Genomic DNA, 13,569 nt, shown 5'->3' on the forward strand with positions numbered 1-13,569 from the left:
TCTTTTAAAATCTTTACTATGGAAATTTTCAAACATACACAAAAAATGAAGAAAATCTTATAGAAACCCCCACATATCCATCACCTAGCTTTAATAATTTTCAGTATTTTGCCAATTTTATTTTATCTGCTCTTTTACACATGCACACACACCTTTTAAAATTTTAAGATAAAATAGGAGTTCCTATTAGTGGCACAGTGGAAACGAATCCGAATAGAAACCATGAGGTTGCAGGTTCAATCTCTGGCCTTGATCACTAGGTTGAGGATCCGGCATTGCCGTGAGCTGTGGTGTAGGTCACAGATGTGGCTCAGATCCCGAGTTGTTCTGGCTGTGGTGTAGGCTGGCAGCCCTAGCCTGAGAACCTCCATATGCTGCGGGTGCGGCCATAAAAAGCAAAATAAATTAAATTTAATTTAATTTTAAGATAAGATATACATAACATAAAACTTAACATTTTAGGAGTTCTGGGAGTTCCCGTCGTGGCACAGTGGTTAACGAATCGGACTAGGAACCATGAGGTTGCAGGTTCTATCCCTGCCTTTGCTCAGTGGGTTAGGCTCTGGCATCACCGTGGGCTGTACTGTAGGTCGCAGCCGCGGCTCGGATCCCGCATTGCTGTGGCTCTGGCATAGGCTGGCAGCTACAGCTCTGGCTGGCAGCTACAGCTCCAATTAGACCCTTAGCCTGGGAACCTCCATATGCCACAGGAGCGGCCCAAGAAATGGCAAAAAGACAAAAAACAAACAAACAAAAAAAACATTTTAGAAGTTCCCATTGTGGTGCATCAGAAACGAATCCAACTAGTAACCATGAGGTTTCGGCTTCGATCCCTGGCCTCACTCAGTGGGTTAAGGATCCAGTGTTGCTGTGGCTGTGGTGTAGGCTGGCAGCTGTAGCTCCAATTCAACCCCTAGCCTGGGAACCTCCATATGCCGTGGGTGTGGCCCTAAAAAGCAAAAAAAAACCTTAACATTTTAACCATTTTAAGGTGTACGAGTGCATTCACAATGTTGTGCCATCCTCACTACTATCCATTTCCAGAACTTACTCATCTTCTGAACAGAAACTCTGCGTCCATGGAACCATATCTCCACTCCCCTCTCCCCACAGCTCCTGGTAACGTCTATTTTGCTTTCTGTTTCTGTGAATTTGCCTGTTCTAGATGCCTCACGTAGATGGAATCATACAGTATTTGTCTTTATGTCTGGCTTATTTTACTTATTAGCATAATTTCTCCAAGGCTCATCCATGTTTTCACCTGTGTCAGAACTTCATTCCTTCTTGGAGTTCCCATGGTGGCTCAGTGGTAACAAACCCAACTAGGATCCATGAGGACACAAGTTCGATCCCTGGCTTCAATCGCTCGGATCCCACATTGCTGTGGCTAAGGATTACATACCCACACTTTTAAGTCAGTCTTCAAGTTTAATTGTTTGAACAAAGATATATCATGGTGCTATATGCTTCATGTTACATCCGATAATGAGGCACTTCATTATAGCATCCACTTGAGCGATGCTAAGACTGACCAACGGGCTTAGTTATTTACATGATCCCGCCATTTTGAAGTTCCATTTCACCTTTGCATCAAATGGCTCCAACCACTAAGGATCATCGCATGCATCTTATTTCATCAGAGGTTAAAAAATGGTAATTTTCTTTCTTTTTCTTTTTTCTTTCTTTTTTTTTAGGGCCAAACCTGTGGCATATGGAATTTCCCAGGCTAGGGCTTGAATTGGAGCTACAGCTGCCAGCCTCCACCACAGCCACAGCAATGTGGCATCCGAGTTATGTCTGCGACCTACACCACAGCTCACAGCAACACTGGATCCCTGACCCACTGAGCAAGGCCAGGGATCAAACCTGCATCCTCATGCATACTGGTCGGATTCATTTCTGCTGCACCACCACAACGGGAACTCTGGTAATTTTCTAATTGTATTAAACTTTCCACATTCATTAGCTGGGATTCTATAAAATGCAGTTTGCTATCATCAACTTAGGCTACTTGGTTACCCCGAACTAATTACAGTTTATGCAGGAAAGTCAGGATAAATGCATAATTCTTGGCATTTGTTTGCTGATTTGCAGAGAAGTAAATTAGTGCCCTGTTTATGTCTAGTGAAATTCAGTGCATTTTTATTTCTTACTGGGGGTTGGGGAAGAATGTAGGAGGGAAGACTTTCTCTCTATGATGCATCATTATACACTTTGGAATTTTTGTATATGTGTTGTGCTTCAACCATCTCATTCATTACTTTTTTGAATTCCATCTTTGGTTATTAGGAACCCCATCATGCAGGCTCCTGTGTCCTCTAGTTGGGGGTCTATTACTCTTTGCATTCTGGCACAAGCTGGTTCAAACTCATGTGTATATTTCCTGCCCCAGACCTAGAGTCAATCATTCTTCCAAGGAACTTTGGCTCCTTTTAATGGAGAATGGATATGTACCTTTTAAAATGAAACTTACCCTTAGTTCATTTACACGACCCCCAATATACATCACTGTCATAAACCTCTCAAAACTTACCCATGACTTAATATCAACATTATTGGCACCCTCAATTCACAGAGGGTGTGTTTTCTATGTGCCAAACACAGTTTTAAGCCTGAAAAATAGACAAATTAAAAAGACAGGAGTTCCCATCGTGGCACAGTGGTTAACGAATCCGACTAGGAGCCATGAGCTTTTGGGTTCCATCCCTGGCCTTGCTCAGTGTGTTAAGGATCCGGTGTTGCCATGAGCTGTGGTGTAGGTCGCAGACATGGCTCGGATCCTGTATGGCTGTGGCTCTGGAGTAGGCCAGCGGCTACGGCTCCAATTAGACCCCTAGCCTGGGAACCTCCGTATGCCTCGGGAAGTGGCCCTGGAAAAGGCAAAAAGACAAAAATAAAAATAAAAAAAATAAAAAATATAAAGACAGACTCCTTGCCTTCCAGGGGCTCACAATCTATTGGAAGAAATAGTCACATCACAAGTCACTACTTCAAAGTAAGGCTGACTATGATAAGAACATGATAGAATCATGAAGTCTGGATAAAATCCAAACTCCTTAGCTTTTCATATAAGATCCCAGCCTACATCTTATCTCATTCATTTACTCATTCATTGCATAAAGATTTATTGGCAGCCTACTGTATACCAGTGACCAAGGTATAGTCCCTGCCCTTAAGAGCACATTACCTAATAACGCAGCACATAAACAAACAACCCATAATATAGACTGGGCAGTGCTATAAGATATGTAAGCACAGGATATTATGGAGGGCAACTCTCTTAACTTAGTTTTGAGAAATGATTCTCAGACAAAGGGATAGTGAGCTAAGATTTGAGGAGTTAAAGGGTTTTTGTTTTGTTTTGTTTTTTGTTTTTTTTTTTATTTTAGCTGCACCCAATGCAGAAGTTCACAGGCCAGGGATCAAAACCACACCATAGAGGCAACACAGGCTGCTGCCATGACAAGCCTGTATCCTTAACCTGCTGCACCACAAGGGAACTCCAGGAGTTGAAGATTTTTTGGAAGGGGAAGAAAAGAAGAGAATAGGGTTCTAGGAGAGGCCATTGTGTTAGGGCCCAGATTAACAGGGAGCTTCCTGAGAGCTATGAGTTTATTTGAATGAGGAGCTTGGGCAGGAGTGTGGTGGACACGATAGTTGAGGATGGAAAAAATAAAGAGACATCAGGAAGATTTGTAAATCTTCTAAAGGAATGGGGAGCTATTCAAAGGCTTTAAGGGAGGAGCTACATGATCAGATCTGTGCTTCTGAAAGACTCTGCTGTTGTCTTGAACAATGATCTAGAGAGGGGCAAGAGGGAAGGCAGGGGCCAGCCAGGAAACTAGTGTAGGAGCCCAGAACAGAGACCTGAGCTTGTGGCAATGGAAAAAAGTAGGTGTTCTCCAGATATATTCAATAAGTACAGTAAATGGTGTGATGATTGGTGGATGTGGAGGATGGCAATCTGGGCAATCTAGGACTCTAGCTTAGGCTCTCTGGAGGTAATGACATCAGGCCCTGCATTAGGAAACACAGACAGAAGTTCAGGTCCCAGAAGGAAGATGCTGATGTCTGTTGTGAATATGCTGCCTTCATGGCTCCTATGAGACATACAAGAAGTGATGTCCAGTGGGCAAGTGCAGTTGCAATCCAAGGCAGAGAATTAATGTAGATATAAATGTGATGATCAACAGTACATAGAGTTGGGAGAGGTAAAGAGAGAGAACACCCCCCCATTCAACTTTGCCCTATCGATCACTCCTTACCTGTATGGTCTTTGACTTCCAGTAGCAAGACTGAGCTCACTAACATATAGGGGATCTTGCAAAAGAGTAGCTTTCTGAAAGAGGGGAAAAAGTGGGAATAGTTAGAATTTTTGTTTACCAAAAATCAATTCCCCCTACTTTTAGTCAATATCGTATATCTATTCTTTAATCCCTCCTACAGTACATGACTTTTAACTCATTCCAGTATTTGATAACATCACAGGGAATTTTTTCCTTATGTCGTTTTTTAAAAAGTTTTAAACAGGAGTTCCCATTGTGGCACAGCAGAAGTGAATCTGACTAATATCCATGAGGATTCGGGTTCAATCCCTGGCCTTGCTGGGTGGGTCGGGGATCTGGCACTGCTCTGAGCTGTGGTGTAGGTTGCAGATGCAGCTCGAATCATAAGTTGCTGTAGCTGTAGTGTAGGCTGTCAGCTATAGCTCTGATTCGATCCCTAGCCTGGGAACTTCCATATGCCGCAAGTGCAGCCCTAAAAAGCAAAAAAAAAAAAAAAGTTTTAGGCATAATATGTGCTCATTATAAAATGAAATAAGCTATCAATATTAAATACTGCAAAAATGCATAAAATAAATGATCAAAGTCCCCTATCTCTCCCTACTCCTTCTATATCAGTATTCAGAATACTTTACTATTGTTAGTTTGGTTTATATTCTTCCAGGCATGTAAAAACATATTACTTATATCATATGCTTCTATAATATTTACACATTAGATGATATATTTTTATAATGTGTATTAAAGGCCGTTCCCATTGTGGCTTAGCAGGTGAAGAACCCAACTAGTATCCATGAGGATGTGGGTTTGATCCCAGGCCTCACTCTGTGGGTTGGGGATCCAGTGTTGCTGTGAGCTGTGGTGTAGGTTGCAGATGCAGCTTGGATCCCACGTTGCAGTGGCTGTGGTATAGGCTGGCAGCTATCACTCTGATTCAGCCCCTAGCCTGGGAACTTTCATATGCCTTGGGTGCAACCCTAAAAAGAAAAAAAAGTGTATTAAATACCAGCTACATCACATCAAATATATTAATCTGGAAATTTTTTTCACTTAATACATGGTGGAGAGTTTTTCTTTTTTTCTTTTTTTGTCTTTTTGCCATTTCTTGGGCCACTCCCATGGCATATGGAGGTTCCCAGGCTAAGGGTTGAAACAGGGCAGTAGCCGCTGGCCTACACCAGGGGCACAGCAATGCGGGATCCAAGCCGCGTCTGCGACCTACACCACAGCTCACAGCAACGCTGGATCCTTAACCCACTGAGCAAGGCCAGGAATCAAACCCGAAACCTCATGGTTCCTAGTCAGATTCGTTAACCACTGAGCCACAATGAGAAATCCTGGAGAGTTTTTCTTGTCTATGTAAGTAGATTTACTTTAGTCTTCTTTAATGATTACCTAGTATTACAATATTACATAGCTGAGATATACAATACTTTTGTTAACTATTCCCCCATTGGTGGGGTTATTTTTTCTTAAATCTATATTGTTGTCATTTCCCACTCATTCTGGGTCTTGAAACAAACTGGCATATAGTGTTCAGCAAGTTCTCTAAATAATTTTTTATTTATACTGAGGCTTAACAGACAGGTCAGAAAGAATTTCTGAAATGTTGCTGATTTACAACTCCAAACAAGCTTTCCCGGGTCTTACTCCTTCATAACAGAGAAGGTGGGGTTGGGGGTGGGAGGAATTATGCGCTTTTTGTTTGTATTTTCATCATTGCTCTACATTAAAAAAAAAAAAAAAAAAAAAAGCTGCCCTTTTTTCCTCTCCAAATGTTTATATTTGCCTTAAATCTAAAATTTCAATTTGAGGAAATTCCATATTTATTTAGATTTCTAGCAGTTATCTTCACAGCATATGATGGGCAAAGTATTGCCATATTTAAAAAAAAAAAAATTTAAGGGCCACATTGTGTGGCATATGGAAGTTCCCTGGCTAGGAGTTGAATAGGAGCTGCATTCAGTGGCCTACACCACAGCCACAGCAATGCAGGATCCAAGCCGCATCTCCAGCCTACACCACAGCTCACGGCAAATGCCAGATCCTTAACCCACTGAGCAAGGCTGGGGATCAAACCTGCATCCTCATGGTTGCTAGTCAGGTTCCTTACTGCTGAGCCACAATGGGAACTCCAGAATTCCCATATTCTGTCTGTAGAATTTAAGATGCTAAACAACCAGATGTAATTACTTTTGGTGGACGTTACATATAAAACCAGTTACTGACAGAGGTAACTAGAAATTCTTCAAATCAAAATGAGTACTAATTTCTAACTGGATGGTTCAAGTTAATTTTACCTGAAAGTATACAGAGTTCAGATGTCTAACTCCTTTCCCAGGAGCATTTACATACCCAACAGGAAAGAAACCTTGAGGCATAAGAGATCGAGATAAGTCTGACTGATTTAGGAGATTTTTTTTTTAATTTCCTAAAATTTATGAAGATAGCACCAAGACTAATCAAAGGTGACCAGCCTAATGAAAACAACTCAACAATGTCACAAAAAAATCACAACTTTTAAAACGGCTATATTGAGTTAATATCTTATTCTCACTAGAACAAATGCTGACTTGACTGATTCATCGTTTATGTATGAAATATTTACTTGTTTTCCATCTTTCAAGGGATAGAACATCGTTTTAATGATAATATCTGCCAGCTTGTAAAGATAACCCCCCTTCACTCACATTATTTTGGTAGTCATAGAAAAAAATTAGACCATCTGGGTTCAAATCCCAGATCTATATTAGTTGTAAAAACTTGACCATATCATTTAATTTCCCTGTGCCTCAGTTTCCTCATCTGTGAAATGAGAATGACAGTCCTAGCTCAAAGGACCGTTTGCAGATTAAATGAGTTAATATACAGACAGCGTCAGAAAACTCCTACCAATAACAACAATACGTATTAGTTGTTACTTGTAATTGCTTTATAATCAGAAGGGCTCTGAATTGGACTATCTGACTTGCCCCAGCCATCCCTCTGCTGCAGAATCAAAAAGTAGTACTTGAAACTGGGAGCTAGCTATGAAAAAGAATATATATATGTATATATATCTGAGTCATTTTGCTGTACAGCAGAAATTAACACAACATTGTAAATCAACTCTACTTCAACAAAATTTTCTAAAAAACTGGGAGCTGGAGTTCCCATTGTGGCACAGCAGAACGGATCCATATCCGAGTAGGAACCATGAGGTTGCAGGTTCGATCCCTGGCCTTGCTCAGTGGATTAAGGATCTGGCGTTGCTGTGGGCTGTGGTGTAGGTCACAGATGCAGCTCGGATCCTGCATTGCTGTGGCTGTAGTGTAGGCCGGCAGCTGTAGCTCCGATTCGACCCCTAGCCTGAGAACTTCCATATGCCATGGGTGGGGTCCTAAAAAGCAAAAAACAAAACAAAGCAAAACCAAACAAAACTGGGAGCCAATTATATAATAGTTATTTTGAAATATTTACGTAGATTTTTTTTTTTTTTGTCTTTTGTTGTTATTGTTGTTGCTATTTCTTGGGCTGCTCCCGTGGCATTATTGCTGTTGTTGTTGTTGTTGCTATTTCTTGGGCCGCTCCTGCGGCATATGGAGGTTCCCAGGCTAGGGGTTGAATCGGAGCTGTAGCCACCGGCCTACGCCAGAGCCACAGCAACGCGGGATCCGAGCCGCGTCTGCGACCTACACCACAGCTCACGGCAACGCCGGATCCTTAACCCACTGAGCAAGGGCAGGGACCGAACCCGCAACCTCATGGTTCCTAGTCGGATTCGTTAACCGCTGCGCCACAATGGGAACTCCTAGGTAGATTTTTAAAAGTCAATTAAGTTTTGATTTTTCTATTAGAACATATGAAACCTTCTTTTAATAGATCAGGATTTTTCCCTCTGTGATTCATTTAAATCTTGATTTGGAGAAAGCTGGTTAAATTTTAGAGAGGAGTTTTAAACCTTTAATGTTTAATTTAAACATTAAACATTCTGAACCATGCTATGAGAAAAAAAATTAGAGTTATCTTGTAATCTTTCACAGTTTGGGGGCACTTATAACCCACACCCCCGCTTCCTAGCTTCTTCTAAGTGAAAAGAATCCTGTTTTTAGGAGTTCCCATCGTGGCGCAGTGGTTAGCGAATCTGACTAGGAACCATGAGGTCGCAGGTTTGATCCCTGGCCTTGCTCAGTGGGTTAAGGATCTGGAGTTGCTATGAGCTGATGTAGGTTGCAGGCTTGGATCCTGCGTTACTGTGGCTCTGGCGTAGGCCGTCGGCTGCAGCTCCAATTAGACCCCTAGCCTGGGAATCTCCACATGCCACGGGAGCGGCTATGGAAAAGGCAAAAAGACAAAAAAAAAAAAATATATATATATATATTTATATATATATAATTATATTAGAAGGTCAATAAAAAATGATGTATCCCTGAAGATAACTATTATTATTCTTTTGATAAATTACTTATTTTAAAATTGATCCTAGTATAATAATAAAGATCCCTAAATGAGAGTTCTGACTCTGCCCTAAACTTATTATATAATGTTGAGTAAGTCACTTGAAGTTTTTGTGCTTCGGTGTCTTCCTTTAGGGACATAGAACAAGTGATCTCTATAAAATTATCTGATCCTATGACAATGGCTCCCACTGAACTACTTTCAGTAGTGCAGCTAAGAAATACAAAAACATATTGACAGTGCTGAACTTTATCCGAGCTTCACGCTCTCTGAAAGCAGAATGGTTGAGAAATCACCTCGGATAACTGGAAGAGACCGCCCTGCTCACACATATTCTAAGACCTGTCTGCATCCTTCCTCACTGATTATCCTGAGAGTCACTGCTGACCCGTTTGTTTCTGCCTCTATAATATCTCAGGTCCATCTCTTTTTCTTTAAGATATTTCTCATTTAACGAGCTTTTTCCCTATTGCAATAGCTTGAGTAAAATCATCTCCTTAATTGTTTAGTACATTGTGTTTTTCACAATATTATTAAATTCCAAGGTTAAATTTCCAAAATGGGGAAGAAGTGCAGGGACACCTACTCCAAAAAAACAACGCTCAAGTCAAGGTTAACTGAAGAGGACACTTACTATGATATAATTGTTCCATGAACTTTTCAGGTGCAGAAACATTGAAGAGGTTGTAGAAATAATGTACAAATGAAGTTCTGACTCCTTTTTCTCTAAGTTTGGGTTGCTCTGTAAAGGAGAGGCCATGGAGGAATTTCCTAAGTAAAACTCATTTCCGTTCCCATTGCACTTGAAAGGGATTTCACTTAGAGAGTCTTTGTGATCTGAAAGCCCCTGGGGTTCTTTTGTGTTTGTTGTGCCAAATGGCACACTGACAGCCTTGCCAGTGGCTGATGCAGACTGACAGCTCCTCCTGGAGGGGGTAGGTAAGGGTCCACAGGCACTTTGGCTGTGAAGGGACAGCTTCTTGAGGTCTGAAGGAGGGCAGAGTGTGAAGTCCTTCGATGGTGTGCTGCCCTCTTGATGGTACCTGTCAGGCAGAATTTAGAATTAAATGTAATATTCAGAATTTAACAGTAAGGAACAAAAAGCACCCAGTGGCCCAACTGTAGCAACTTAAGTCTGAAAGGAAATGTCTTCATATAAAAAGAATGCTTGTTAAGAGAAAGGAATGATTTACTCTCACCTGCCATTGACCATTGATCTAGGGGAAGTAGAGCACAATTCTTCAGTATACTTTCCTGCTTTCAGAAATAAAATTCTACCCTCTGTCATATAAAGAAGCATTTTTAATATCTAAAGCATTATGCTTTATCCTTCACAGAGCCCAATATTCCCAGTGACTTCACATTCGAGCTTTGAAACTTGATCATTTTTTCATTGTGCATTTCTAATGGATCCTATAAAGAAAAAAATATTCATATAGAGAGACAAAGAGAGTTTTTTGGGGGCCACATCCACAGCATATGAAAGTTCTCGGGCCAGGTATCAAACCCTCACTGCTATTGTGACTGGGCTATACTGGGTCCTTAACCCACTGTACCACAGGGGAACACCAAAGAGAGATATTTTTTTTTTAAAGAATGGTTTTTTTTATTCATATTTTGCTAATATTCTTCTGATTTTTTTCAATATCATCCAGTGTTTCCCAATAACATCAGCACTTTTTTCAGAAGCAGTCCTGGGTTCCCGTCTCTTACCTTCCCTGTTCTCTCCAGCTCACCCCAACCCCATTTCTTTTCTCTGCAACACAAGAAAGCAAGTGGTGGAGGCTAAGAGGTTGTAAAGTATGAGATCTAGTTCTAATCCAGGCTCTGCCACTCAGTGGTTATATGACTTTGATTGACCTAAGCCTCAATTTCTCCTAATTTTAAAATAGGAGCAATAATAGAACCAATCTCATAGAGTTTCTATAAGGTTTAAATAAGAAAATACATGTTGGAGTTCCCATCATGGCTCAGCAGAAATGAATCTAACTAGCATCCATGAGGACACAGCTTCAATCCCTGGCCTCACTCAGTGGGTTAAGGATCTGGTGGTGTTGTGGCTGTGGCCAGCGGCTACAGCTCCGACGCACCCCCTAGACTGGGAACCTCCATATGCCACGGATGCAGCCCTGAAAAGATTTAAAAAGAGAGAGAGAGAGAGAGGGCGTTTCCCTTGTGGCTCAGTGGTTAATGAGCCTGACCAGGATCCATGAGGATGAGGGTTTAATTCCTGGCTTCGCTCAGTGGATTAAGGATCCGGCGTTGCCATGAGCTGCAGTGTAGATTGCAGACATAGCTCGGATCCCATGTTGCTGTGGTGTAGTCCGGCAGCTACAGCTCCACTTCAACCCTAGCTTGGGAACTTACATATACCGCACGTGCAGCCCTAAAAAGGAAAAAACAAACAAAAAAAGTGTTTAAGAATATACATTGCTCGGGGATCCAACTAGGAACCATGAGGTTGTGGGTTCGATCCCTGCCCTTGCTCAGTGGGTTAAGGATCCGGCGTTGCCGTGAGCTGTGGTATAGGTTGCAGAGACACAGCTCAGATCCCACGTTGATGTGGCTCTGGCGTAGGCTGGCAGCTATAGCTCTGATTCAACCCCTAGCCTGGGAACCTCCATGTGCCAGGGGAGCGGCTCAAAAAAAGGCAAAAAAAAAAAGGACAAAAAAAAAAAAAAAAGCTCCACTTGAAGTGACTGTTACTCAGTTTTATGAAAAAGTTATTATTTTACAGAATTAAGAAGGATTTCTAAAAAGGATTACTTTTTTGGCAGCATAAATTAAAATGCCATGGACCTTATAGCTTCAGCAGTTAAGCAAGCTAATAAAGCTAAACTGTAGTCTTCATTTGAAATTCAATAATATCTACTCTTACCAGTCTAATTAAAGAGTAGTTCATTACTAACCAAGCGTTCTAGAAACTTGCATTTGCACATATGTCAACTTCATATTTACAGAACTAAGTTGCTAAAAGTCAAATGTTCTTCTTTTTTTTTTCTTTAGGACCACACCTGTGGCATATGGAATTTCCTGGGCCAGGGATCACATCAGAGCTGGAGCTGTGGGCTATGCCATGGCCATAGCCACAGCAACACCCACCAGATCCGAGCCACCTCTTCAACCTACCCTGCAGCTCACAGCAATGCTGGATCCTTAGCCCACTGAGCGAGGCCAGGGATCGAACCCAAATCCTCACGTAGACAACTCAGGTCCTTAAACTGCTAATTCACAACAGGAACTCCAGGTGTTTTTCTAATGAGCTGATTATATATCTCTAGGAAGAACCCAGCTGCAAAGGAGAAAGCAATGAGAGAACTGAGAAGAACTCCAAAATCAAAAGTATGACAGAAGTTTTCTTGTGGCGCAGTGGGTTAAGGATCCGGTGTTGTCACCACAGTGACTTGGGTCAATTCCTGGCCTGGAAACTTCCACATGCAGCAGACACAGCACTCCCTCCTACCCCTGAAAAAATATATACAGAAATCATTTTTCTCCTTTCTCTCTTTATGTAAAGTACATAAATACCAGCATATTGACTCCATCAAGAAATGAAGAAAAATAGTAAATAGAATTTAACTTTTTTGTCATTCTTTTAAAGTGTTTTAAAGTCAAATAGAAAAGATAATTATTTGATTTTTTAAATGCTAAAAAAAGATAAGAAAAAGTTAATGTCAAAATGGAAAATTTAGTTTTCATGGAGAGCAAAAAACCTATCAGACTGAAATAGAATAACAAGCAGAACAATAAAGAACAATTTAAAAAATCTTATAGACTTAGATCTCAAGATGTAGAATTGAGCAAAAGCAGAATTGGTGAAATATAAGCAACTCTATGTAAAATAACTTAAAGCTAGAAAATAATTCTCAGATACCTAAGGGTAATCAAGAGGCTGGCAGAGTCACATAACATAATATTCAGAATGTCCCAGATGCAATCCAAAATTACTTGACAGGGAGGGGGAGGGAGGGGGAGGGATCGGGAGCTTGGGCTTATCAGTCACAACCTAGAATAGATTTACAAGGAGATCCCGCTGAATAGCATTGAGAACTATGTCTAGATACTCATGTTGCAACAGAAGAAATGGTGGGGGAAAAACTGTAATTGTAATGTATACATGTAAGGATAACCTGACCCCCTTGCTGTACAGTGGGAAAATAAAATTAAAAAAAAAAAAAAGAAGACAAACAAGGTGATAACCAAAAAAAAAAAAAAAAAAAAAAAAAAAAAAAAAAAAAAAAAAAACAAAATTACTTGACATTTGAAAACCAGGAAAATCTCAATAACCTATGAAGACAATTAACAGATATTCGGAGTTCCCATTGTGGCTCAGTGGTAATGAACCCGACTAGTATCCAAGAGGTAGTGTGTTTGATCCCCGGCCCCACTCAGTGGGTTAAGGATCTAGCATTGCTTTGAGCTGCAGTGTAGGTCTTAGACATAGCTCAGATCTGGTGTTGCTGTGGCTGTGGTGTAGGCCAGCGGTTGCAGCTCCAATTTGACCCCTAGCTTGAGAACTTCCGTATGCCAGAGGTGCAGCCCTAAAAAAACAAACAAACAAAAAATAGACATCAATTCTGAGGTAACAAAAAATGTTGGAATTATCAGACAAAGGCTTTAAAGCAGCCATCATAACCATGTTCCAACAAATAAGAGTAAGCCTCTTTGAAATAAATGGAAATATATAAAGTCTCAGCAGAGAAATAGATATGAAGAGGAACCAAATGGAAACTTTAAGAGGAAAAAGTACACTGCCATAACCAAAAAATTTTAAATCCTCTGAATGGGCTCAATAAAGAGGGTAGAAGTGACAGAGAAAAAGAGTCACTGAATTTGAAGGTAGAGGAGT

General features: G+C 40.8%; 2 protein-coding genes across 2 annotated transcripts in view; one reads left to right on the plus strand and one right to left on the minus strand.

The window, feature by feature from the left end:
• Positions 1–13,569, plus strand: part of XPOT (exportin for tRNA) — a 196,366-nt gene that overhangs the window by 82,409 nt on the left and 100,388 nt on the right. The window lies entirely within an intron of this gene.
• C5H12orf56 (chromosome 5 C12orf56 homolog) overlaps positions 1–13,569 on the minus strand; it is a 102,771-nt gene that overhangs the window by 45,014 nt on the left and 44,188 nt on the right. The window contains exons 4-5 of the mRNA XM_013997692.2: positions 9,355–9,763; positions 4,266–4,339 (exon numbers count right to left, since the gene is read on the minus strand). Coding sequence (XP_013853146.2) covers positions 4,266–4,339; positions 9,355–9,763 — 483 coding nt within the window. The remainder of the gene's footprint in view (positions 1–4,265; positions 4,340–9,354; positions 9,764–13,569) is intronic.

This window comes from Sus scrofa, chromosome 5 (genome assembly GCF_000003025.6).
Source record: "Sus scrofa isolate TJ Tabasco breed Duroc chromosome 5, Sscrofa11.1, whole genome shotgun sequence".
NCBI lineage: Eukaryota > Metazoa > Chordata > Mammalia > Artiodactyla > Suidae > Sus > Sus scrofa.